At 45.0% G+C, this 27,846-nt stretch overlaps 1 protein-coding gene across 3 annotated transcripts in view; it reads left to right on the top strand.

Moving 5' to 3' along the window:
• Window positions 1-27,846, top strand: part of LOC135899597 (uncharacterized) — a 373,133-nt gene that overhangs the window by 235,638 nt on the left and 109,649 nt on the right. Inside the window, exon 5 of one of the 3 annotated variants that reach the window (XM_070537557.1) lies at window positions 23,741-23,793. The exons of the other annotated variants lie outside the window; for them this stretch is intronic. Within the exon in view, the coding sequence (XP_070393658.1) occupies window positions 23,741-23,793 (53 nt within the window). The remainder of the gene's footprint in view (window positions 1-23,740; window positions 23,794-27,846) is intronic. 3 annotated transcript variants of the gene reach the window in all.

Here is a 27,846-nt window from a genome sequence, read left to right as displayed (position 1 = left end):
AATGACGCGCGGGGTCTTTCCAAGGTGACTGCGGCGAGGTGGCAGCAAGGGGTCCAGGCAATGTGCCTGACATGTGCGCGCATTGTCTCCACGGCGATGTGCGTCGTGATTCAATAGCCTTGAGCAATGGCAATAGTTTTAGCCGTTGACGCACTGCGTGGTAATCCAAGGCATTTCCACAGAGCTTGGGCCTGAATGCTCTGAATTCTACGCAAATTAGTTTTGCAGGTGTTCGATGTAACAGGTAAGCTGTACCATGTGCAACTTACCACAGCAAACACCACCCTGTACAGCTGTAACATTAATTGTGCGGACAACTCCCAGTTCTTTCTTGCAAGGAACCTGAACAGATAACAAATAGCAATCAGTCGCCTTTTCACGTGGTTCACGTGAGGAGTCCAGAACACGTATTTGTTAATCACACGCCCCAAGAAACTGTGACTACTACTAGATGATACCACTTGTCCATTGATTGATATGTCGTATGCAGACATTGGCTTCCGGGTAAATGCCACCACTGTGCACTTTTCTCACGTCACCTCCAGTCCTTGTTTGCGAATGTAACTTGATGTTGATGAGGCCGCCTTGTGAAGCCGAGCGCGAAGCAGAAGACGTGTCACCCCCGACGTCCAGAGAGAGATGTCGTCGGCGTACATTGAGAGTCGAAGGGTGCTTTATAGGTTCTCGAGTAGTCCAGTAAGAGTTAGATTAACAAGCGTTGCTCCTAATACCCCACCCTGAGGGACTCTGCGGTTACTGTAAAGCTGGGGTGTCGCACCATTCCCGGTGAGCACGTAGAATGATCGCATCTTGAGGTAGCTACGAACCCAAAGATACGTCTTGCCACCAAGTCCTATTGCGTCTAACGCTTTAAGGATAGCTTCTTGGGTGACATTATCGTAAGCCCTTTTCTAAACAAGGCAGCCGACAAGCGTTCACAGGCCTTCTTGAATTCGACGTACGTTGGCAACTCGACAACGTTCCCTATAGATGAATGGCCGCGTTTGAATCCTTTCAACTTGTCTGGGTATATTTTTTTCAAAGTGCTCTAGGTACCACTCCAGACGCGTTAGAAGCATCCGTTCCATTACTTTTTCTGCACACCTAGTTAGCGCGATCGGACAGTATGAAGCAATGTCCAAAGGCCACCTGCCAGCTTTGAGAAACGGAATCACGTGATTTGACTTCCACTGCTGGAGACCGTGCCAGAAAAGTGTAAATCATTTGTAGAGACCTTGCTGCCCTTGTGCAGGTAAAATGAACATGTAATAAACAAACAATGATTATGATGCTTAAATGCCTAAACACGCGATGAAGACAGTTTGCGAGTGTCTACCGAGGCTGCTTTGCGCATGCCCTAACTCATTAAGCCAACGATGTTGCTTGCAGAATTGCTACATTTTCTACTTTATAAACAAGTGCCACATTTATAGGCAAATTTGAGGTCCAAACTGTGAGGCCAACATAATTAAGTACCAACCCTCTCTAAATAAATGCGCCATCATTGTAGTAGTAGTGAACATTGTATTGCTCGAGCCCATAGTTTTTCTTTCGTCTTTCTAGGACTGTGAGTTAAATAAGTTAGATCGCAGAATGTTTTCGCAGACGAAAATTCTTGGCCCATGGCGCAATCTTATTCATTAAAACTTCTTTCTGGGCGAGTTGGTGCATACTTGACATAAAAACGTTTACAGCGCAAACACATGCAACCACAAAGTAAGGGACAGGACACAAGCGCTTAGCAAGCTTACGAAGCAATGCGGGCGCTGCTTCCTTTTATGAAATTGACTGACCTCTGCCCCTGATTGTTGGCATGATGGGAAGCCCCACGGGTTCGAACTCCATGGTGCTTCCTTCCCTCTCTCTTCTTTCTTTGTTTCGTACCTCAACCCCCTTGCCCCTGTGTAGGGTAGCAAACCAGGCACGCATCCAGTTCACGTTTTTACGCTTACTGTCGCTCTCTTTTTCTCCTTTTCCTGCACGAACCGTTACCATCATTATCACTCTTGGCTAGACTATGACGCACTTGCAAGAAGTTTCTTTTGCAGGCTTCACTAAAATTAAAAAAAGCAGTAGCTACAACAGTGTCGGCTGCCACATAAAAAACATAAGAAATTGTAAAATATCTACGCAGAGTATTGGTTGTCCAAGGGCAATCCATTATTTCATGTATAATTCAATGAAAAACACTGGGAATGGAAAGCCCATTTGACTTTTTCTTTTTTTTTCTTTTTTGCTGGCATAATATGGAACTTCCACACTTACTAGCTCAATACGAAACATATCACTTGAAGTAATGAAGGCAAGTTCATTACTAGCCATGTGCGTATTACAATCAATCAGCTTTCAGCGTCTGGGTAGCGCTAGGTCAATATGATAAAAGCGAGTGGGAGTACTCAATGAGAGCACGCGCTAGTTATTTCGGGACAACGGGACCGTGTAGGCTGGCTTGGTTACTCAAAATTCGGTTTAACTATTGCAAAAATTACGTTAGCACCTAAAGTACTTGACGTTACAATATTTTCAAGACCGGGTCGTGTGCTTCGTGTGCTCCACTTCATTAATTTTTTCTCTCATCTTTCGCCCTTGCATCCAGCTTGACTGCACGAAATCCCCTCCCTTGTTGTTGCACTCAAGTGACTGTGAATGATAAAACGCCAAATAACCATATATCTGCACGTCGTCAGAGTCTTTTTTTTTCTTTAGGACTTCCTTCAGTAGACGAAAACTACAACACTATCGTATTTTCACATTTTATTTACCCAGCTTTCATAAACCATTTAGTACCACCACAGAATACATCGTGATCTATCGGTACAGGGTTGTCCTGTGTCTGTAATTTGTGTGAAGGTACCAACGTGTATTCATTTACGCCTGTGTCCTCCATATTTACCTAGAAGCTGACCATCCCGGCTAAGTGCTAACTAATTTTGCTCACTCAAAACACAGCCTTAAACTACGAAAACCAGCATTCGTAAAACGTCAATAATATTCTTAATCACAAGAGTACTTAAATTTCTTTATCCTTCGAACTTATTGTGTTTTGCCAAAGCTGTTTCAAGGTTTCAATTTACTTTTCGCTTCTTTATTTGTTTGTATTTATCAGCTGGCAATGGATAGCGTTTGTCGGGGGCGTAGCGGGTCGGCTCTTCATCGGCCTTTATTAATCATGTCACTGGAAAAGGCTGCAATGAACCGATAAGAGAGGCGCATCAGTCACCACTGTCAGCTGTCTTAGGAACGGAGCGAAAATTCCGCTGACTTTTCTTATTTATATTGCTTCGCTTTCAGGCCGGACTGCACTGGAGGCTGACGTGCAAAACTCCGATGAGCAAATAACAAAAAAATTGTTGCGAAAAACTCGCGGCTGTCTGTTGTACGAACAGGCGAGACGGCTAACGTAATGTTGAGTAACGCAAATGGTTCTGGCGATAGATGAGTAAACGCATCTGGGAGTCGCCAGAGGCAACACATTTTTCTTTCCTCTTGTGTTCCGCGTGACGTACACATGCTTAATCTCGTGCCGGTGCGTACGATGGCAAGGCCACAGTGCGATAGTTAATGTCGTAATCAGGCTGCCTGTTATCCGTACTTTTGTGGACGTATATACAACTTTCTCGTGGGCACATGACAACATATTACTCTAGCAGATGAATGCCAGTTCTCGTGGGGCAACGTCAATAGCTTTTATTTATGTTTATCTTTCCTACGATTTCCCCGTGTACTAAATTTACTGCAACATGCATTAGTATTGTAGCCGTAACATTATGAAGAATAATGCCATGAATGAGCCTTAATATTCCTGATCTTTTCTAGCTTTCTGAATGTGCACTGGTTGGTTCCAATGCCCAGTCAGATTTTCTATAGCCAGTTGCATAATGGACATTTTCATTTCTTGTCGTTTGTCTCCCGTTCTTCATCATTATATCTTCACTTCCCTGTGACGTTTTCCCTCTTCTGTGTTGCGTGAGCGCGTCAAAATGTCCCTAGAAAACTGCACAGCGATGAAAGGGAAGATAGGTTGCAAAAACAGGCATATTGATTTAGGAAACGTGGAGCTAATACAAGAAAGGATAGAAGCACGACTTTTTTATGTGAAGCGGGTAAAATAAACATCGTGAGTGAACACCGCCTACATTATATAGAGCTTTTTTTTTACTCGATACATTAATTAGTCTCCTAGTCCCAGCTTATGATATGTGATGCCGCTATTGAGGCACAATTCAACACAACGGCGGTACGTGATTAACACTACAGCGAGATTCAAACCATCGCTTTGGCAGTGTCCTCGACATCTAAAACCCTGCGCGTTATATCTGTATAATTGTGAAAACGCGGAAAGCTGAATTTTATAGAAGGGCTTTGCAAGACTTTGTTTACATAATACTGCAGACCTTTTTGTCCAAGCAGAAAGGGCAAATTCAAAGAAGGAATACAACGCATTGTACACACTACAATGTACATGTATGATAAGATGCATGCATGTAGATATAAAACACTTCCAAATACATATACAGATCTGGCACCTTCAAAAGGATCTAATGCAAGTGGCAAAAAATTCTCTATTACAGATTTAAAAAAATTTCATTATTGGTCTTTTTAATGTTTCCACACGTGAAGAGCTCTTCAGGTAGTGAAGAAAGCCAGGAACTTGAGGGCGTAGCTCTTCGGTATATCGTGTTTCTGCTAACGTTAGACAAGCTCTTCAATAAAAAATAATTGAAAGAAAAGACGGTGCGAGATAAAATTATAAAGATACGGTGATCGGTCGTGAGAGGTTTGACAACCGAGAACCATACGTCTCGCGATCATATCTTGCACCATGTTCTCATTTTTTTTCTTTGAGCAGCTTGGCAAACGCTAGCTGGAACACCCCATATGTGTTGAACATTCGAATAAAAAATCGTACTGTTGAATACACCCACAAGCGCCGCAATTGCCACTGCTGACAGAGCATTTATTATATCAGATTATTATAGTAGTTATTTTCGTACGCTCATGTTGAAACCCATCATAGAGCTTTCGTTTGTGTTCACTGGACCGCAACTTCTGACTTTGCCTGCCACTCGGGCTGGACCACGGTAAATGGATTTTTGTGTGTTGCACGTGGTTGGGCGTCGGATTTACAGATGTTTATTAATTCCTAATCGAAAATATCCAAAGCGACGCATGCAATTACTGCTGATGTGACGAAATAGCAGAGAACCTTCTCTATCACTGTTCCTCCATGCACTGGCAAAGTATGGTGATGACGATGATCGGAGTTTATTGTCGCAAGGGCCAGAAGGGGGCCAAAGAGGCAGTCAAAGTAGGCTCTGCCTGTTGGTGAGTGAAAGATGGTTTTGTGTGACGTACCTTAACAGTGATGCAGCCAGGTCGGCGCCGCATGCGCATCTTATACCGCTTACAGGTTACCGTTATTGCATAACAACATAGCATCGCCTTCATCTTCCCCATGCTGCCCGGTTCTACCAAAATTCGCCCTTCCAACTTGCTCTCTGTCGTGCCAGCAACAAATAAATGGCAAAATCAGTCACAATTTATTCTCATAGCCAGGTGTATTAGTAATGTTTTATCGCTACCATTGATATTGTTACGTGTGGAAAGGTACAGACGGAGGAAGCTATTTACAGGCTATTTACAGCGGAGCCAGAGAGCCAGGCCGACACTCGCTCGCACCAAGGGCACAGACATACTTCGTCGTTCTCGCGGCGGCTCGTCTCTTGGGCATCTCGCGGATAATATTGTAATAACATCATCTGTTTGTTCTGACACTGCTAGGCTTACAGAAACGGCGCCAAGCAGGGAAAGTATCCGGAATTTCACCTAGTGGATCGCGCCACAGCATTAGCTGTCGTAATGCGTTGACGATACGGAACGCTCTAGAAGCCTAATTCTTCAATGCACAGTTAATTTGATTGTGCGTTCTAGCACGGTACACGATAATGGTATGCTGAAACGGCGATTTCTCCTCATGTCTACCATGGTGCCGCGGAGAGGCGGTGCATGCGTAGAGAGCCTAACATGTCACATATCAGGGTAAGTTGTCCTGTATCCCCCAAAACCAAAGCTCAAATGTCCTGGTTCAAACATGGATGTAGAAAGAGGTCGTTATGAGATAGTTTTTGAAGAATTGAATGTGCGAAAGTTTGAAAGAAACCTTCCTTCAGAACACCAAGGAATATGAGACGCTGGCTCGATAGAAAAATGCTCTTTGCCCTAGAATTCACTTGATGTAAATGTAACCAAATGAACCCGTGCGCCTTGGGTCTTGAAAAGGCTGAGTTTTGGCCGAAGTTTGCAGCACGTGCCTACCTTGAAAAGACTGTGTGCAACAGCTGGTGTTTGTTTTTCGGGTCAGCTTCGCCGCTTCCTGTCGTCTTTCTTTTTCTGGGAAATACACCCAGAGGGAGACATAGAATCTTACTTTAGTATGAAATAAATTCAAAAGCGAACATTTATTTTTTGTGCCTTTGAATATCAATGAGAATACGGAAAAAGGTAATGGTAAAAGAGAAAAAAAAATTGAGTTTATATCTGAAATAAATTCAAAAGCGAACATTTATTTTTTGTGCCTTCGAATATCAATGAGAATACGGAAAAAGGTAATGGTAAAAGAGAAAAAAAAATTTGAGTGTATCCTCTAACTCTAAAATTCTGGCTTCGCTTTTGCGCGGCATAATGAAGGTAAAAGCTGTTGCCATTTTGAACACATGCGCACCTTTGAATAGAGCGCCAAAGTATTTTTTTTCCTTCTTTTTCATAGGCTCATAGGTACTGTGCACTTCAGCTTCGCTGCCTTGCTTGTGACAGAATGTACACTTTTTGTGACATGGCCTCCCGCTCTTACGAAAGACGGAAATGTTCTGTAGACATCCGGCGATGCTCGGCTGGGGTTCTTCGACATGTTTGGCTATAATACCAAGGAAAATATAGCTTGAGATTCAGATTGCAGTCTATGTGAGATCTTTGCCGTGTGTCCTGTATCTTCCAACGCTTTTGTTTGGGCGCTTTACGTATCACCCCGTTCCGAATTCTCCTTATTTTAGTTTTCTACTTTAGTCTTGCCCTGTATGAAAAGCCGTCTCACTAACCATAGCACAAGAGCAATCAACCGAGTGAACCGGCTTAGAACCTTCTCCAAAACAAGATCTCATTCGATAGTTCGCTGCATCTGGGTATAATTTCTGTCAGAGGAGGAGTAAATATAACGTGTACACTTCGTCCACACTCTCTTTGAAGCACAAAAGCTTTGCAATGCAAATAAAAGAAAAAGAAAAGCTTCGGTGAGAGGGTCAGTTCTAGCTGGAATTATATAGCAGCAACATGGGTTTATTTATTCATTTGGATCGTTTTTAGTAGCGTACAATCGCGTGTGGTATTTGCAAACCTTGGCGAAAGTTTACCGTCCGGCGGGCTTGCTCTATTTCTTGAGCACAGAATCTATTGTTGGCGACCATCACCTCCACAATGCGTAGCGCACGTGACTGCTCAGTGAATAACATGCAAATGTGGTTTGTGCAAGCACTGATCTGCATTCAGCGTCTCTTTCGTGCGTTTCGTTTCATGCCGTTGACCTTTCTTCTCCTCATCTCAGTACTCACAGCATTTCGCCGTCCTACGCTGACCTTTCGTCCCGCTAACGCTTCTTTCAGGACTGCCGCTCTCAGTGCCTCCTCCCTCAATGCTGGAGCAATAACTTTCTGGACTTCCGCGTTCGTTTCCTCTTAGGGTGTTTTCACGATCTCTTCATTTTATCACACGCTGAACAAATATGCGCTCTTACTGCCTTCTCTTTCTTTTTTTTATATGTGCTGAGGATGTATATGATAAACATCTCTGCGAAGCTGCTTCTACCCTTCAAACTGAATTTTCAACGGAAGTGAGAAAAACAAGAAACGCATTGTAGTTCTCAAACAAGCACTTCTTTATATTCTTTTACACCGGATCGCACACTCCATAAGCGGCCTCACGTGCGCTCAATAAACTGCAGTGTAGGCACAATTTTATGCATTGATTCGTATTCGGTGTTGATGTTCCGTCTTTTTGTCCGCCTGTATTTGTTTCGTCTTTTCCGCTCGCGCATACTAAAGTGAACACGCTATTATTAGGTATTCCCGTTTAATATAGCTTTTTTTTTCATTTTTAAAACAAAGGCATGTTTGTAATAAGTAAAATGAAATATCCGGAGGCCTACTGTTTCTTGCCTCTCCATTTGTATTTCATTGAAAGCTATATACGTACCTACGAGCATACTTTAATGTTATCCACAGCGACAATCTTTCCTTGCTTTGGGCTCAGTCACTTTACTGTTTCTTTTTCCTTTCAAGAAGAGGTTTGAAGAGCATGCCTACACTAATGAAATGGCAGAATTTGGCATATGTACAGGCACTGCCGTTGTCGTCCTTATCATACAAGAAAAAGTGTTGCCTTGCGGGGTTGTTATGTGCATGAACTGCGGTGTGAGGAGAATGCGGAATCTTTACTAGTTTCCGTTCCACCCTTTCGCGCCCCATACTTTCAGCTTCACTTTGTACTCCTATGCCGAAAAAAATAGGCGTGTGTGCAAAGCACATTATACTGTGCCCTAGGAGAAACCCAAACAAGTGAAACTTTTGCTTGGGCTAGTTGGTTCATGCTTGAATGAGTAAAGAGCAAGGTGCAAAAGACCAGGACAGAAGAAGAACAGAAACGAGGCGTTGGTCCTGTCGTTTGTGTTCTGTCCTGGTCTTTTGCGCCTTGCTCTTTACGCATTCAAGTAGGAGGGAGGGGCTAGTTTAGACGTCCATCAAGCCGTACACTAGGATCCCGGTACCAGCCGAAGGATTGGAAAACCTGTAACGCCGCTATGGACAGACGAAATAGACAAGTGATTTCCAATCGAATTGTAGAAGATACGATCGAAAAGTATACGTTCTGCAACAATACCTTAAAAACAAAGAGTGCCCGGATATTATATATTATAATGATGCAAGAAACGCACGGGGTAGCAAAATTGTCGGGATACAAGTACTTTGATAGTGCCAAAGGGTAGACGAAGGCGCCAACGACGTTGGTAAAGGGAAATCACACGGTCATGCAACACGACACGGAGGTTAAGTCAATCGATCACATTCTCCTAGAACTCATACCCAAGCGGAAAACGAAGGACGCTCTCGTTGTATTAAATACGTACAGCAGTACAGAATGCAGACACCATACATTTCGAACGCTCTTTGGAAAAGCCCTAGCCATAGCGGACAACCGAGCAGTAGTGATCAGAAATGATTTTAACGCCCAACACGTGGCCTGGGGCGACAAAATCGAAACTCAAAAAGGCGGGAACATCTAGCTAGACGCGCAACAAGAGCGCCTGACCCATCAGTTCTCACGAAAATAGGTACCAGCGTTTGCGCAGATACTACACCAAAGTTAACATTCACCAAAAACATGGGGACACGCAGTGGACCAATACGCAACAGGACTTGGGGAGTGAGTGATCACAATATGCTAGAAATAACGGTAAGGGCCGGACCGCGTAAGAAAAAGGGTAGAGAACTTAAATTTACCGACTGGGGCAAATTCAGTAAAACAAGGGAGGAAGCCGATGACACGATGCAAGGTATTGAGAAATGGACTGAAAACCTTAAGGCGGACGTGGCGGCACTACGAAAACGGTCCTGCTGGAAGCGCAGTTAGAGAACGTAAACAATAAGCTTCTACGCATGTGGAAAGCTAAGGCAGGGTTGCAACAGAGATGCAGAAAAGAAAAACACAACCGTACGCTTCGTAGAAGGATAGCTAAATTGAACAGGGACGTAGAACGGTACTCCTAGCAGCTATGCAGACAACAGTGGGAGGAAAAATGCAATGACATGGACATTCGGATAGGAAAGGCAAACTCTTGGAACGTCCTTAGATATTTTTTGCACCCGGAGGGGACCAAGTCGACACATAGGCAAAATATAAATCGACTAATACAAGCGTACCGAGGGACAGAGCAGGACTTTTTCAAGGAAATCGATAAAAGATGCATCTCGCAAGCGATGCTGGTCATACACCCTGACTACACAGGGCAGGCAAAGGATGAAATTAGAAAATAAAATCGGCGCAGCAGAAGTCAGCGTAGCCCTACAGAAACTCAATACCAAGTCGGCACCCGCACTAGACGGGACAACAAACAAAATGCTGAGGAACATGAACGATGAATCTATAACTAAGTTAACAGAATACATTAACGAATGCTGGGAGGCAGGGTAGATTCCGTAGCGATGGAAGACGGCATAAATCTTGTTAATGCCCAAACCGGGCAAGCGACTGAAGATTGAAAACTTGGCACCCATATCTCTCTCTTGTTGCGTGGGGAAACTCGAAACTCATGGAGGACGTGGTCCTAGCGAAGATAACCACCTACCTCGAGGACTGAGACGCGCTTCCTTCCACAATGATTGGATTCAGGAGAAACCTTTAAGCACAGGACGCTATGTTACAATTAAAACATCAGATCATCGAATATTCAGGCAGATCGACAAAGGCGATTCTCGGGTTGGACCTAAAAAGGCCTTCGATAACGTAACACGTGCAATGATACCAGATAGAGTAGGGGAACTAGGACTGGAAAAACGGACGTACGATAACGTACGCAATTTCCTTACGGGAATGAAGGCAAGGATCACGATAGCGGACCTAGTTTCGGAGGAGATCGAGATAGGCAGAGCAGGTAGGCCACAGGGCTCGATATTATCACCTATGCTATTCAATCTAGCGCTAGTCGGGCTGCCGGCCAAGTTGCAAGAAGTCGAGGGACTCAGTCATACCTTATACGCAGACGACATCACCTTATGGGTGCGACACGGAAGTGACGGGCGAATAGAACAAGCGCTTCAGATAGTGTTCGAAACAGTCGAACGATATCTGGTAGGGAGAAAGCTAACCTGCTTGGCTGAGAAATCGGAGCTGTTACTGTACAGACCGACTCGCAGAGGTCGCAAACCTGGCAAGTACAGAGAAGATCTCACTTATAGAGAGGAGATACAGTTAAAGACCACCCATATCTAAGGTCGACAGGATAAGGGTCTTGGGGCTCTTCATTGACGCCAAGGGCAATGACGGAGAAACGCTCAGAAGACTGGAGGGAACAGTCGTGCAAATCATAAGTCTAATCAAAAGGATAGCAAACTAACACAGCGGGATGAGAGAGGAAAACAGAATCAGATTAATACAGGCCTTCCTCATAAGGAGTATACTGTATGTTGCGCCGTAATTTAAATGGCAGGTCACGGAAACGAATAAACTAGAATGCGTCATTCGGAAAATATACAAACTAGCCATAGGCCTACCGATCAGCACCAGCAGGGACAAGTTGCTACGATTAGGCATACACGACACGATATACGAGCTCATTGAAGCGCAATGTACGGCAAAATACGAACGTCTCTCTAAGACTAGAGCAGGCAGCCATCCTAAAGAGACAAGGCCTAGGTTATCACACAAAGCATGGTGTCAAGGTCGACATCCCAAGAGATACGACAAGGGAAACAATAGTAATACTCCCCCCCCCCCCCTTACCAAAGAACATGCACCCAGAACACATTAAGGACAGACGAGAGAATAGATCGAAGGCGATACAGAAGAAATTCAGCAGCGACAAGGACGCAGTCTACGTAGACGCGGCTGAATACAATCGCAGACGGAGGTTTACGGCAGTCGTAATCGATAGCAAGAAACACTGTAAGACGTGCGCGACGATACACACCACAAGTAACGAGACAGCGGAAGAGGTAGCCATAGCGCTCGCAGTAGCTCAGACTAACGCAACCGTGTTAGGCAGCGACCCTCAGACGGCAGTAAAAAACTTTGCCAACGGCGGAATCTCCGCGGAGGCACTACGCATTCTTCTCGCAGGAGGTCAAGAGTGCAAAAGAAAGACATACATGGCATGGACACCCACTCACGCCCACGCGGAGGACGGCAACAACGAGGCGGCACACGACGCGGCTCGAGGGCTTACGGACTGAACCGGGGTCGTAAGTGACGCCCAGGGAGCCTCCGAACTTGACAGTGAGGTAGATGAGAGGGATTGGGAGGGCAAAATGACCAGACATAATGATATCACAAAACGCAATAGCTTACAGAGGGGCATATTCCTCGCGACCTCACCCAAAATTGACAAATAAGCAGTTTGTGGCATGGCGGCAGTTACAAACTAGGACGTATCCGAATTCTGCGCTCTTGCAGATCATATATCCGGATATATATAATACGGACAAATGCAGCAAACGTGAATCCAGAGCCACTCTGGAGCATATATTATGGAAATGCCGAGGTACAAGTAACAATAACAAAAACGCAGCATCTAGCAACAGCTTTCGCATGCTCTGGGAGGCCACGCTGCTCAGCCCCACCCTCTAGAGGATCAAATGTGGGCCGTCCAGCGGAACGAGGATGCCGCCAGGACCCACGAACTCCTGGCCGTCACCTAGGCGGAGCCTTTGGCCCTCCACGCCAACTCGCAGGACAAGCAGTAAAGTTATTTACTCCTCCTCCTTCGGCGTTCAGTGCAATACGAGAGCGATGGGTTGACGTCATACGTTACCTCGAGTGCTCCACATCGGCTTTGCGTAGCACGCAGAACACATGGAACACACCGCGAGGCCCGTTTGCTTGAGGAGTTGTTGCACGCCATTGTTCATAACCCCCCAAGAAGGTTATAATTCTCATTGCCTCACATGGCACACCGCATCGTGGCCACAGCGTTACACTTTAATTGAATTATGGGGTTGTGCGTGCTAAAACCACCATTCGATTATAAGGCGCACAGTGGCGTCACCCCGACTTAATTATCACCTCCTGTGGTTCTTTAACGTACCCGTAAACGTAGATACACGAGCCTATTTGCATCTCGCCTCCCTCTAAAGGCCCCTGCCGTGGTTGGGATTGAGCCCGCAACCTCAAGCAACGCGATAGCCACGACGCTACCTCGGCGGGCACAGAAGTGTTGATTTGACGTTCGTCCGCTTCTGTAGCGTCGCCTAAACACTGCGGTGATGCGGCTTCGCGTCTGCACGTCCTGCGTCAGTTGTTCGCTTGACAAATTTGCACGCTGTTCGTTTTTCAGAAAAAGCAGAAACCTACCGTGCCCTATCCTGATCTTATAATTACCCAGTTTGTCCGCAACCGACTGTCATGTCCAGCAGTGGCGTTCCCTTGCCTTATTACGCCACATTTTTCCTCTCCTGTCCCCTCCCCCACCTCTCTCATGTATAAGAGCTGCGAGCGAAGAGTGGCAAGGCTGTTACTCGTTTCGTTACTGCATTGGTTCTACCCCCACACGCAGTCTCCTCTCCCTACTGCCTTTCTACCATTCTATATACCTCCCCACTGGACTGTTGCACGTTAGAACAATAGCACTGCAGTTTTTGCAATGTTTTGCGAGTGGTCACGGATAATTTCAGCAGTCAATAGGCTTTCTTTCTTTTTTTTGTTACATGTTCTTGATTACAATACATAAAAATGAGCAAAACTAGGCACACCCATAGCGAAAGGCTAATAGGGGGTCTAAACTAAAATATGGTGGCAAAAGCAATACATCTTACAAAGCAAACAATAAAAGATAAAGCCACTACTACTAAGCAAAAAATAATAAATGCGACAAACAAAACGAGAACTGTGAATCAGTATAATGCGCCGCCCAGCGAGCTCCAAAGACCATTTTGTCGACGCAACGGAGGGGTCCAACGAAGTTTCTCCCGTCACATTTCCTCTCTGAGCGCTCCTGTCTTGTATATACACGCTCTTAACCACCTCACAACGCGGCGTGCAAGACAGCGACAGCAGCAGCAGCAGCAGCAGTGAAAAAGTCGAAAGAAGAGGCAAAGAAAGGTTCGCTTTAAAAAATACTTCTCTGAGAGACGTGATCAAAGCGGATTCTTTCCATTTGGAGGCGTGTGTCGAAGTCCTTCATGAAGCGGCACATGTAAGAGCGTGTAGCGCGTGCGCTTATTCTCGCTTATTTCATGCACGTGTCATCGGCGGATGAGTGTCTCTTCATGTCATCTTCCATAAGGGGCACCAAAGTATGTCATGCATGCAGCCAGCCATCTCAAGTTTTCGTTTGAGCCAGCATGTTTTTGTGTGTTTGAGAGAGCCTGCCGGAATGGCCTGGGTACTTACATTATGCGCTGGCGAATCAAGACACGTGTTGCTCAATATTTTATGCAAGAGAGCAAACAAATGTTTCTTGATATAAAGTCCTCGAAGTTGCCGAAAGTCAGTATTACCGTCACGCAGCAACTGAACTTATCCACGTGTTGCTGGCTGGATCAATGGCCTCTCCGGCAAACTTATACATAGCGAGTGCTTGGATGTTGGGTTTCCAGCTTCAACCAACACGACTTCACTCCTCCCCTCCCACATTCTCGGTGCCCAATCGACGGCATGACAGAAAAAAAAACATTTTTATTTATTTCGTTCTTTGTTGTTTTCTTCGAATTAGATTGTTCTTGACCAGGCTCCTTTGCGTGCTGTCTGATAAAAGTAAGTCCAACTAAGCTCCCACTATTTGCGAGTGGTAAACATAGCATTATAAAAAAAGTTTTGGAAGCAAGTTCATGACTCCGGGCGTGCAAAGACAGAAGAAACAGTGCGCCACCGTTTAACCACTGAGTATGGTACCGCTTCAGACACCACACACTCTGGTTACGTGCAGATGGGTTCCCTCTTGTTACATTCGTTTGCAAATCGGAGCGACCGACCAGACAAACTGGACCACCGACATGTTTCCTCGTTAACCGACGCGTCACAGTTTACTTGTACCACTGCGAAAAATATGCGGTACGCTGTAGATTAGTTTTTCTTTCTTTCACTTCTGTGGTTTTACATGCCCAAACCACGGTTTAATTAGTAGACACGCCGTAGAGGGAGCCTCAGGATTAGCTTTTACTAACTAAAGTTCGTTAACGTAGGCCCAGTGCACGACCCACGAGCGGATTAATACAACTGAGGCACACTGCAGTATTTTTCGAGGGTTAGCTCTGCATTTTGTAGGAAGTTGTAGTAGGTCCATAAGGTTTCTCGCTACTTAAAGTAAAAAAAAATTGTGGGTTTCATTGGCATTGTATTGATAACGATAGAGAATAAAATGTCAGGACGCCACAGACAAATGGTACCTCTCTCTCGAATTGTCGGTATTGAGAATTACAGGAAACATAAGAGCCTATTTCTGGTCTGTCACCTGCTGCTGTGACGCGTGTCTTTACCATGTGGTCATAGTTATGCGCAACATCTCTTTCGTTCCTTCAATTATCACCGTTCAGGAACGTGATTGCAATATCTGTCGATACTTCCAAAGGTACCACATTGCACATTGCCACAGTCCGTGGGTGTAACGCAGAATTTGAAAGCCACTGCGAAGTGTTGTCCCATAGCTTTATTTCTTTCTCGTTTACTGGTCTTCTATAGGGAGACAGTTTAGTCATTTTTGAGGTGTCAGACGCACGTGCTCATATGTTTGATCGGTAGAGGATAGACTTGCGTAGCTTTCATGCAGTAAAACGGAAATACTAGAGGTAACAGATGTGTACAGAAAACGCCTTCCTGCTTCTTTCTTGGTTTGGGTGTTTCCCATTCAGAGTAATAGGGAGAGCACGCCATGCAGGAAATATCATCATCTACGTGTTCGCGTCCACCTATTTCGCAACTGCTGGCGTAACTTGATGGTTATGCGCTCGGCTTGCACTGTTATGCAGCCAGCAGCCAACATTGAGGTTCGCAACATATGTTATCGGCGGACAGGTCGTTCCCAATGCAAAGACTCACAAAAAACTTGGTACGATTACCGATAGCTACCTCTCGTAGCGTCCTAACGTAACTTACATGAAAGAGCGTCTGGTAGCAATTTCCCAGTCGCTCAAGTTTCTGGGTGGTAAATTTGGATGCAGCTTGCCCGTACTAACCAGCGCATTCTGGACAAATCTTTCTGCACCATATTCAAGCTATTCAAATTCGCACTCTCACAGTTTGTCTTGGTGTGCCAAGATTTGCATCAACAGCGGCAACTATTGCCGTCACTCGGGACCAATCAATTCAAACAAACACTGTCATGTAATTGCTGAGAGTTCACATTAGGCACCTTAACCTGCTTTGTCGGCTAGGGATAGGAGTGAATTTGTCAAAGTCTCTCGTTTTTTCGCGTCGGTTGAGCCGACAACGTCTCGCGTGGTGATTGCGGCCGTGAAGAGACTAACACTTCTGTGTGACATACTCGCTTCACTCTGTAGAGACGATCAATCGCAATCGCGCTAGCACGCTTTGATCAAAGACCGTTATCAGAGTAAATTATTTTAGAATACCAACCTCGCAAGCCACTGCAGCTCAGGGCGACGAAGACACTGTTATAATTTTTAAGGACAACCGACCTGTACAAACGGCTGCAGCCTGCATTGGTGTTCGTAGTGCTACAGCTGCTACGGTGCCGTGATAGTCTGCGGTGACAGTGACCAGCTATGATTGCGTGTTTGTCGTCTTCGCGCTCCCCATCCCTCTCTCTCTCTTCTTATCTCTTTACATCATCCTCCTCCCCGCTGTTTGCATTGTAGAGTAGCAAGCCTTATTTTCCTTTCCGGTTAACGTCGCTGCCTTTCTCTTTCCTTCTGCACCCCCCCCCCCTTTGTTTTTGTCCACGCCCATTCCCATCCTCTCATCTCGCTACCTTTAGGAAGGCCGCAGACATCATTTTGTGCGACAATCACTGATTATTGCGCCAGCCTTCCATCAGGCTTCACTACCGCGAGTAAACTATCGATTAGCATGTGGTGCTATGTTCAACCTGTAGTGCACCACACCATATCAGGAATCAAAAAGAAACCTGAGCTGTCGTCTCCTCCTCTTAAATATCTCTATCTGCTCCTTTTACACGAGAACCACACCAAATATGTACGCTTAGGTAGTGATGGCTCAGCGACTCTCTAGTATTCGGCTTGGAACGGTCGTTTTCCCAGCCATAACCTCCGCCGTCAGTTTCGTTACGTGCCACATAACGACATCGGCAGACGTGGAACTTGCAACTTTTTTCGCAGCACTTCGTCTCGTCAGCGAAGACCATCTCGTATATAATAGATAATCAACGACTAGAAGGCAGCACTGCAGTCTGTGCTATCAGCCCTCGGCGCAGGGACCACATGAACAGCTGGTGTTCGAGATCAGAGAGCTCGTTTATACCTTGGTCGAGAAAGGCACCACGTTCCATTTCAGTACCTCCCAAGTCTGCGGTGCCGTAGGCGACACATGGGAATTTATATGGTTTCCGAGATTAGACGCTCCGCCTTCACGCCCCATCTAGACTCTGCCGACGCGAGAGTACCCGGCTTTGCCGGCTATGGTTAGAAATAGCTCTTACGATGTGTTCCGTTGTTCTCATAAAGGACTGACAACGCGTCGAGTGATGATTGGTTAGAAGAAGACTCTTGATCACGTTCTGTCTGACTGTCCTCGATAAATGTAAAGAGACCATGGCTCGTGACCACGCTAGCTTGCCTTTATCGTAGACCATTGTCAGAAGAAAGCCATTTGGAATCCTCTTTCTAACCGCTATGTCCCAACCCCAGTGTAGGGTAGCAAACCAGAGACTAATATCTGGTTAACCGCCCCTCCCTGCCTTTCCTCTTCATCTCTCTCTCTATGAGAACGTTGGTCTCATAAACTATCGCAGCAGTGGGCGACGAGGCACTGCGGAAAGTCTTAAGGACAACAACAAACTGGCAAACACAGCTTTAGCCTTCATTAGTGTCCACTGTGCGGCACATGACCTTGTGCTGGGATGGTGTGTTGCGATCGTGACCGGCTGTTTTTGTGCGTGTGTACTTGCTCTCTCTATTTTATTCTTATCTTTCTAGCTCAATCTTCCCCTCTCCGAAGTGCAGGATAGTAAACTAGATTTCCCTTCATTTCTCCTTTCGTTCGCGCCCCCCCCCCTTCTCTTTCTTCAATTTGCTGCTAATCTCGACTACCCCGATGCAGTACATTGTTTCAAACCTGGAAAAAGAATTCCTAACTTCTTCTGATTTAAAATGCAACACAGAAAAAAGAAGCCAGTACGTGTCATCCTCATGACTGTCAACTCTCCTGAAAACATTGTTTTGCAGGCACATAAAAAGTTAGACGAGCTACCGCCTTCTATTTATTTCCTTCTGCATGACCTTAAGCTGCAAAACCGTCGCAAGCGCTAGTTACTTTTCTTTCTTTATTTTATCCGTGTCTCTGAAAGGTGTCTGTTTAAAACCGGTGTGGCGCGTAAAGGCTCTGTGGCATTCCACGGGCAGCATCCAACTATATATAAATGTTTGCATTTATCCGGCTGCCCTATGCATGCATTCAACATTCGTTCGTATTCAGTCTGTCGTGGAATAGTATTGTTCGAATATAACGAAAGGATGCTCAAAAATGCTAACAAAGACGAGCGCGTGCGTAAACGCGTGCGAACATATACGTGTGACCGCCATCATTCACGGGCCGACACACGCGGATATAATGGGCGCGAAAACGCGCGATCCGCAGGCTGCCTTAATTAGTCGCCGATGCGGCGTACGCTCCTGCTGAATTTATTACGATTGCGGCTTTTTCTTCCCCATGGGGGTTGCGCGTCCTTTTTAATTAAATGCTTTCGCGTGTTAATTCGCGCCGGCGTCACAGAAAAGAGAGCGCCTGTGCTGCTGAGGCAGTGTATCATGTGAACCGCAAAAGAAGGGTTCATCCTAGTGTCTGCAGCAGCGAGCTCGTCTCGAATTGATTCGCGATCCGCGAAGAAAAACCTTCTGATCGAATGCCGGAGAAGGTATTAACAACAAATCGAGCGCAACCCTTTTGCTAAGACGTGCAAGGTCTTTGACCCCTGTAATACCCTGCATCATTATCCTACCTGCGCTTTTCTGAGGTCTTTCATTCACAGGCTCTCACTGTGAGAAAGAAACACGAAAGCATTTCCTTAAATTGTTCCGCGACATTTAGTGGACAAAGCGTACCGAGAATTACCTCACACAGCCGATGCCTTATTCATGCAACACACGAGTTTTTCTTCGGTTGGGCTGTCAGCTTTATGCTTTCTGTATGCAGGCTAGGTCGCGGGACTCTCGGGTTCACGAAAGAAAGAAGCGCACAAAAATTCACGTACGTGAGTTTAATGTACAAAACGGTATGCGAAGCGTATAGTGGAAGAGCACGCGAAGTATCGTAAGTAGAGTGAATACCCTCGCCTTTAAAAGCAGGCAGCTGAACAACAAACCATCGCGTGCTACCGGAATGCATCAAACCTGCCGGTGTGCGGATTCTCGCTATGCAATGCACGAGAAGAAAGGAGTCTGAATGGTCTGATTTTTCTTAATCACAATGATATAAAGCCAACAAATGATGAAACCAAGGAAAGTATATGAGAAATTATTTGTGCCTCTAACTGAAGTGTACAACTGATAAGCCAAAGGGAGATGAAAAAGAGCGAAAAAGAATTTGGGGGGATGCCTGCGGGAGCCGAACCATACTTAGCCCTTCTTGGGCAAGAGAAGGGAGACGCACTCTCTTACCTCCGCATTCAGAAATGCAACTAAACTCGAAGCTCATGCTTGACTTGATATATATGACGCCTTGTGCGAACGCGCTGTTTATTTTGGTGCGTTGACAATAGGCATCGCTTAAACAAAGTCAAGCATGGGCTTCAATTTAAGATGCATTCCTGAATACGGGGGTTACTCTGTGGGAATGCTTTCTTTACCATACTGCACCTTTGTGAAGAGCAAAGGGTACCATGAAAAACTAAAACATCGTAAATTGTGAGGCAATAGTTAACGTTGATTGAACAAAAAAAAAACACACCTGTCTTACATTTTGCTTCGATTTTCGCCATCAGATAAAGCAGCCTCGGACTGCTGTCAGATAATAAAGGCGTAGTTGTACACTTCGTAGATATCTCCTGAGCTGCTTCTTTCACTTACAGAGTGAAAAATTTCAGGGAAATATTGCAGCCGGGAAAGGAAACAGGTGACAAGAAAAAAAGGGTTCACAGTAATATCCTCACATTGCTGTCACATGCGTCTCTTTAATAGTTTTAAAAGAGCGCTACTCTTTTCGGAGACTGTTACAGTACATTGATTATTCTTGGCACCATTCTGGTGCCAATAATAGTATTTGGATTAGGTAAATATTAATGCTAGCATGTGCATGCAACGTTACATATCAATAAAGGATGGCGTCACGCGCGTTTTGTAGCTATTTTTCATCAGTTTCATCATTTTTTTCATCATAAGTTGAATTATCAGTTTCAACTGTTCAATATACATAACGGTGACAAGATGATGACAATTTTTGGTAAATATTAAACATCTTGCGTTGGAAGAACAACGCGTAGGTTAAACAAGACGGTTGTGCGTGGCCCTGGCACGTTCGCGACATGCCTCTGTAGCTTTGGAAACGGCAGCCCTATAATCTTATACCATGAATGTTGCATGCGACAAAACCAACGTTTAATGGAAACGGTCACGCCATTTATAAATGTACACAAACGTCGTGGTCGTTTGCAATGCTCGGCTTCCTCAGGAAACGTTCTCCTTGTAGTGAGTGTGTCACACATAATACCCGCCTTACGTATTTGTCTTTCGCGTATACTAGCCATACATTTTCCATAAACGAAGAAGCCTCTCTGTAATGTGGCATTCGGCCGTCCATCACCATTCGTTGGCGCCGGCAAATATTTGCCAGCGCCTAAAGGCATTTCACAGAAGGGCCTTCTATCTTCGCCCATAGACAAAGGCGAAAAAAGAACAATAAGTATTAATTGTAAAAAACAAGCAGACGCTTGCAATAAGTGTAGACACGACGTTACCACTGGCGTAGTAACACTGCCTTTTGGCGAGGAACATGTGAAAGGCAAGTAGCCAGGGGCATAAAAGGGGCCTTTGGGATGGAAGGCAAAGATTAATTATTGGTCGTTCGGGGAGAACGTCATGGCTGGGTGGTGTTTCCATTTTCTATGTGCTCTCTCCTTCTGCTAAGGCGCCCTTAGCGAAATAAGGGTAGCTATCGTCCCTTCCCCATGTCAACGCGAACGACCCCATCAACTTTCAGTCGGTGCTTCCTTTGCCTCTCCTCTCAGCGTTTCTTTGAGCTTTCGCTGTCAAACGTAGGCCCGAAGACGTACGTATCCTCACAACGTCCCTACAAGCTTACACGTTTAAGCGAGTTAGCTAACCAGCTGTAACTATGAAGGCTGAGTCGCAATCAACTGCTCCAAGGTTTATCTTTGTAGAAGTCTCCAAGTTCCCCTTTGCACAGGATGATCCTGTAGCAAGTTGCAAAAACCATCTGTACGTAAAAGCGTCGCCTGCATGAGGAAATTTCAACCAAATATACCGAATTTCCCGATCGCATGGGACATTCTCTAAAGCTCAGTATATATGTATGAAATAAATTATGCCAGGATTGCGCGGCCGGTACCTTGGAGAGTAAATCAGCCGCGCCCATCTCGGAGGATGCCATGCCGAGCATTTGTAAGCTATCTGGCTGACGTGTGCCGCGACGCTCGTAGACGAATAAAAAACTTGACTTTTGTTTCTTCCCTCTATATCAGCGTGAACTGCCCATCATCTTTTGGCCAGTAGTACAAAAAAAGGGTAGCAGGTAGCAGCGAAACAGGGAAAGCGGTAGGACCGTATTAGACAACTGCACGATGATTCATAGTTCTATCGGTCTTATTAATTACAATAAACGTTCGCCCATGAATTGAGTAAACCAGTATGGCGTTACGCGTGAATAGGCAAGCGTGAAAGGACGTCGCTCTATGGCCACTAATACTCGCTGTCCCAACCCTGATGTGGCGAAGGGTGCCGGCAGCGTGAAGCGAACGCTTCGTACGGCCTCTCACTACACTGCGTCAGGGAAACTTGAGATCACGTGACCTCCAACACACTACGTGCGCAGGAACACAGCGCGCACGAAGCCAGCAGCCATCTTGGCTCGCCCTCAGCTGTATACACTCAGTCGTACGTACAGCCAGCCATACGCAAGATCACGTGGCCTATAATACAGTGCAATAGGAAAGAGTGCACTCAACTAACTACCATCCTTCTCAGCTACCCGTCGCACGCTTTTCCTCGTACCCGCGCCAAACTGCGACAACATCAAAGTGACAGCAATGGCTTAAATTCACATAGAGTATCCGTATTATTGCTATCGCAGTGAAAGAAAGCAGCAGGCTGGCTGCATTTCAAATAGTCAGAACCATCGCGAATAATGATGCCCATCTTGTTAGTATTTTAGGCCAAACAGGCAGAAACAACCGACAAAACTTTAAGTGGGTCGCAATGCTATAAACATGTAATACAACACCTGCTGGTTTGAGGAAGGAAATTGAAGATGGTTGAAGCACGGTTGTTTCGCTTTTATTTCCGTGTACGTGCTAGAACCACTAGAAACCACTAGAGTTTAAAGTTAACTTCCTAATTTAGATGGGAACAGCAGTTGTCGCGTGATTTTTTTTTTTTTGCGGACGCGAAATCTTCAGAAACCTCCAGGCACGTAATGCAGCAAAGCACCTGAGAAAAAGAATTACTGCGTCGAATGGAGGATTTTGAGGCATTGAATTCAAGAGTTTGTAATAAAACCTGTCGCCCCTACATACTCACTCTAAAAACAAAAGGGGGCCGGGTGGGTGAGGGCCAGGTGAAATTTAACTAGTCATTTAGAATGAGTCATTTACGAAAAAGCCAACTGCGTGCAGCGCAAGAGTTTTACCAAACCACATGAACGTAAACACTGTCACCTGAGATCCTCCGTCTCATCCAAAACGTTGATAGTTGATTGATTCAGAAAACTCAAATAGCGATAGCGACGTCAGAAAGACCATGTTAAGGGCGAGTTTCATCTTTTTTTTTTTTCTCCTGCACGAAACTGTCGGACTTGGTGAAATGACGACTGCATGTTGCATAGGAGTGCTTGAAGCACGCCAACTTACTTCAATTGACCCTATTCTTAACGCCAACCTGCCGAGTAAGGTTGTGACGAGCAGCGCCACCACGAGTTTCTCACACGAGTCGCGTGAACGAAGGCATCGAGTCTCTAGGGAAAGTCATTGAACAAAGGTATATCGACTTTCCTGTGCAGGAATGCCCGCCGATATTTGTGTGCGATCCCGACGCTAGCTCACGCACATTTAGTACAGCCGCATAAGACACGTGATCTTTTTTCGCGTTGCACTCTTAGCGCTGCATTAATACTCAGCGCATCGGTGGTCTCATCAGCGGGCGGAACCTAGTTGCCCCGACGACGACTGTGAAGCTGGCCTTTGTTCAGTAATCTCGTCCTCGCTTTTCCACGATTTCATCCGAGACAAGCTTCTGTGCCTTCTGCACTTTGTTCTTTTGCATTCCCAAAGCAGATCGTTATTCTTTTTTGTTATTTTTTTGTCTTCTTGACTTCCCTTTGTATGCGCGCTATTAAGAAAAATGGCGCGAATATTGATTTTGCAATCACGTTGCATTGCGGAATCGTCACCAGCAAATGTTCACGTACAGTCGCCGATGGAGAGAGACCGAGAGACAGAAGGAGAGAGATGATAGAAAATTGACCGTCCTCTTCTCTCTCTCTCTCTCTCTGATTAGTTTTTATTTTGCACTTTCAGTGCAATTCTATTTTTTTTTCAACATACCTCGTGATAATATCTGCATGCTGCAGAATTACTCGAAAAGCTTTTCCAGCGCCTAAGGTTGTTTTTTTTTTTTAGGTTTCCCAGCCAGGTTTCTGCCACAAATATTTTCTACGGTACTTGGCGCTTCTGTAAGTGGTGACTCCTTGCCCATTTGTCCGTTTTTGCTGTTGTTGTTTTGCGATGGAAGCAGTTCCATTTGCTTTTCTTTTTTTGTCTTTGTAAGAAAATTGTTATAAGCAGCTTCATGTCCAGGTTCGAACAGTTACAGCAGATTTTTATTCCGATGGTACTTTCTCTTGACATTGACATTGAAATATGGAAACAGGCCATTGAAGTAAGCAGCTCTCTGTACTTTGAAACGTTACCAGGCCATACTCGGCCAATAATTACAGGCATCCGTTTTCCTTATATTTTGTTACTTCCTTTGTAATATTTCTATTTTTATCCGACATTTGCTCCGATGAATCAAGGTGCCTAAAGTCATTCATGATTAGAAAGGATGCAGACTCCACTGCTAAGCATAAATTTTATTTGCTTAAACTGCGTGAGAATGGCCATAAATACTTAAGCACATAGCTGATGCACCGCTGATAACGTAACTTCGACAATTTGAAGGCTGAATGGTTTTCCGCCATTCTTGCAGACTCACGGCTCCAGAAATTTCATGTATTTATCAGCAAGAGTAAAGCGCAAATATACATGCGTGAATGGGATTAGAGATTTAGAGAGAACGATCCCATATAACGAACGATGATTTACGGAAAAAGAAAGCAGCGCCACAAAGATGACGATAGTGCAGAAATTAGAATCGGTGTATGTGATGACATATGAGAAGCAAGAATCTTGATTAGACTAATCCAATCAATCCGAAGGCTCCTGTTTAGCGCTCGACTGGCAGAATAATTACCAAGTTCACCTATGTTGCTTGGTAGCGTATAGTTACTGTGTACTGGTCATTGTGGTACTCTGTCCTCATTTAAATCTTGTATTTATTTACAATTTGTTCTTTCGCATGCAGTAATTTTGTTATCACATGTTGAAAGATTTATATTAACCGGGTTTTTTGGTGTAGCCACACTCCCAGTTTAAAGCGCCATGTATACTAGTAGTCCTTAAATGAAAGTAAACAAAAGTAGTTTTCTACTTATCCGCACTGTATGATCGAGTATGATAGAATACCACTTATTGACGCATGTCTTACATATTTTTACCACCTCGGTGACAAACAACAGTTAGTGAGCAGACTGAAGTGAACCTATAAAAAAAATCAAAGTAAATTTCTTTTTCTTTGCGTAGACGTAATCTCACTTTGATTTTCTGAAAACTTTAGGCGTCGGCATCAGCAAACACTTTGTCCTGCGATAATCTTAAAACACAAATGTCGAATATGGGGTGACGGCTTGCTAGCTACAAATGCAACACAAACCAAATAACTTAGAAGGCAAGCCGTGGTATCACGTCCAAAACAATTTTGCGACCAAATCAAAATGTTACTCATAAAAACTGAAATTTTACCTCACCACATTAAAATTTTCTTTTTCATATAAGCGTTCTTTCCTCTTTATTTCTCTCTTTAATTATACGCTTTCTTAGGGCTTTTTAAGAAGTGTTAACTTATTCAGCTTGAAGTGTGCATCGTCTTGACCTTGACCGCTTTGATATATGGCGATTTTTTTTCCTATTTAAGCGAGAGTAAAAGAAATAGATTTAGTGACCTATAATGGTGACATCTGCTTCTTTTCACGTTATGGTAATATCAATAAGAAAAATATTGTAAAATAAGAAGCATCTTCAAAGGTTTGAAAAATCTAGAGCGGAGTTACATAAGACAGCAAATGAGCTCCACATGTAGTCCCAGACATACCGTAACATACAGACACGACAAATAGGAAATGAGCAAACGAAACTCATACAACAAGGAACATGCGGGCCAAGGGTTAAACACTCCGTCTTTCTTATCGGTGCATTTATTTCGCTGGTCCTCATCTTAGTCGACCACGTACAGTACGTGCCAACTCTCCCAGCACTTAGGCTTGATTCAGAGACAAAAAAGGCAGGGACAGGATGCACCGCACACTACAAGAAGTACCGACCCACACGAGTACAATGAGTTCCGAACACACATACAAGGCTGCGGTGCGATTCAATATCAACAGATGTTCACTAAGGAAAATACACTGGTGACATATTACACGACCAGAGACACATCAGTCAAAGCCGAGATTCATCGTACAAGGCGTGCGAAGATGAGCATAATACACATATTGGGCCAGAAGCGCACGCAAGTAGGAATAATTGTAGATAAACAATAATAATATCTTTACTCTACGTGGCAACCTTGCACACACTTAATATTCATGTTTTTTCAGCGGAATGTTCAAGTACGTACAGTCGAGTGTAAAAGTCTAGAGACCGAAGCATATGCAAAAAAAAAAATTATTTCTTCTAGCACAGCCATGCAACGTGAAATTGCATTGAAGCACGGCGTTGGTCAAGCAGGATCACGTGCGAAGTACACTTGATTTACGTCTTTATGCCTAGGCTGCGAAGAAAAAAGAAATTTAGCACCAACTTTGGTCCTCAACCTTCTGCACTTGCCTGTACAATGTTTTGCACTGCGCTGTTTTCGATGGCCAAGGGCCGTGGAGTTTCACTGGTGTGAAAGGTCGGTGGTGATCACTTGCGTGTAGTTATATTAAAGCATTAGCTTTTCTTAGCTCGTTGCTCAGTTTCGTGCCGTTGGCGCCGTTCGTAGGCGCTATACACCAGGCCTTGTCAGCCCGCCAGAAAGTAATTCAATTGGTTAAAGCTCACGTGGTGACGCGACTACTTCCACCAATGAGAGAGGATACAGTTCGGCCGCGGTGACCCAAAGCTCGAAAATCTGGTTTCCTAGAACACCGCCAGGTGATAATGCCGTCAGCGCATTACGGGTGGCGAAATTCGCCCATTGCGCCCATCGACGTTCCGTCGGCGTCATTCCGCCTTCGTTATTTCATCGTAATAACATTCTCGTCATTCAATCGTGACTATGACGGTTTTATCATGCCACCATCATCACTGTGTCGTCGTCATGCACTTGCCATACCGTCGTCGTATACCATCGTAGTGGTTCCATCGTGATTCCAGTGTTGTCATCCAATTCTCGTCGTGCCATCATCCTCGCATTACGTCACCGCATCGCCGTCCTATAGTCATCGTCATTCCGGTTTCGTCTTGAGCTTGTAGGCACACCGTCACTGGCACGTCATCATCGTTACGCAATCATCGCACAAACCATCGTCGTCATACATTTGTCATCACGCCATCATGGTTCTACACTCGACGTCATCTCACTGTCATTATGGCATTGTCGTCATACCTCCTTCGTCGTTCTATGGAAGTCATTCCTCCTTAGTCTTATCACCATAATCAAGCAGTCGTCATTAAATTGTGATTGTTACACCATTATCATGCCATTACCGTGACGACATAGCGCCGTCGTCGTACAGTCACCGGCGTGCATTGGTTGTAATGTCGTCGGTATTATGCCGTCATAGGCGTTCCATCGTCGTCATTACAGCTTCGTCATCAGATTCTACGTCCTACCGCGGTCGTCACGCCGTCATTGTCGCGCCATCATGCACAAGTCGTAATCATACATTCTTTTTCATGTCATCGCCGTTATGCTCTTGTAGTCATCCCTATGTCCTCATGACATTGTTGGCATGTCATCGTCGTTACATGATCGTCATCATTTCATAACTGTCATCCCATAGTCGTCATGCGCGTCGTAGTCATACAGCATTCGGCTGCAACATTGTACACTTAGAAAGCCGGCGAGCGCTCAAGCTTCGAAGAGGAGCGTAGCACTTTGAACGAGGACACTGTAAAATATCCTTTGAAATGAAATGTCATGGAGGAAAAGGACCTTCAGTTCTCCAAGGAATTCGCCGACCTTAAATTCAGAAGAGAAAACGCCTAGCCCGCTCCACAGCTAACACTAGCATAAGAGTTATGCACTTGAAGGTGTCCAGTGAGTTTTTTTGCTTCTTTTTTTTATTGGCTTCTATGCGTTGCATCTTGTGGGCAATGTAGGCGGAGATGGCTCAGGCCGAACAATTGCCCTCTATGTCCACCAGGCTAACCTCACCTGTTGCGACACCACCACCACCACCAGATGACGGACGTCCTCATCTTCG

This window comes from Dermacentor albipictus, chromosome 4, assembly GCF_038994185.2.
Source record: "Dermacentor albipictus isolate Rhodes 1998 colony chromosome 4, USDA_Dalb.pri_finalv2, whole genome shotgun sequence".
NCBI classification, from domain to species: domain Eukaryota; kingdom Metazoa; phylum Arthropoda; class Arachnida; order Ixodida; family Ixodidae; genus Dermacentor; species Dermacentor albipictus.
The sequence above is the reverse complement of the archived record's forward strand: the minus strand, read 5'-3'. Positions and strand labels throughout refer to the sequence as shown.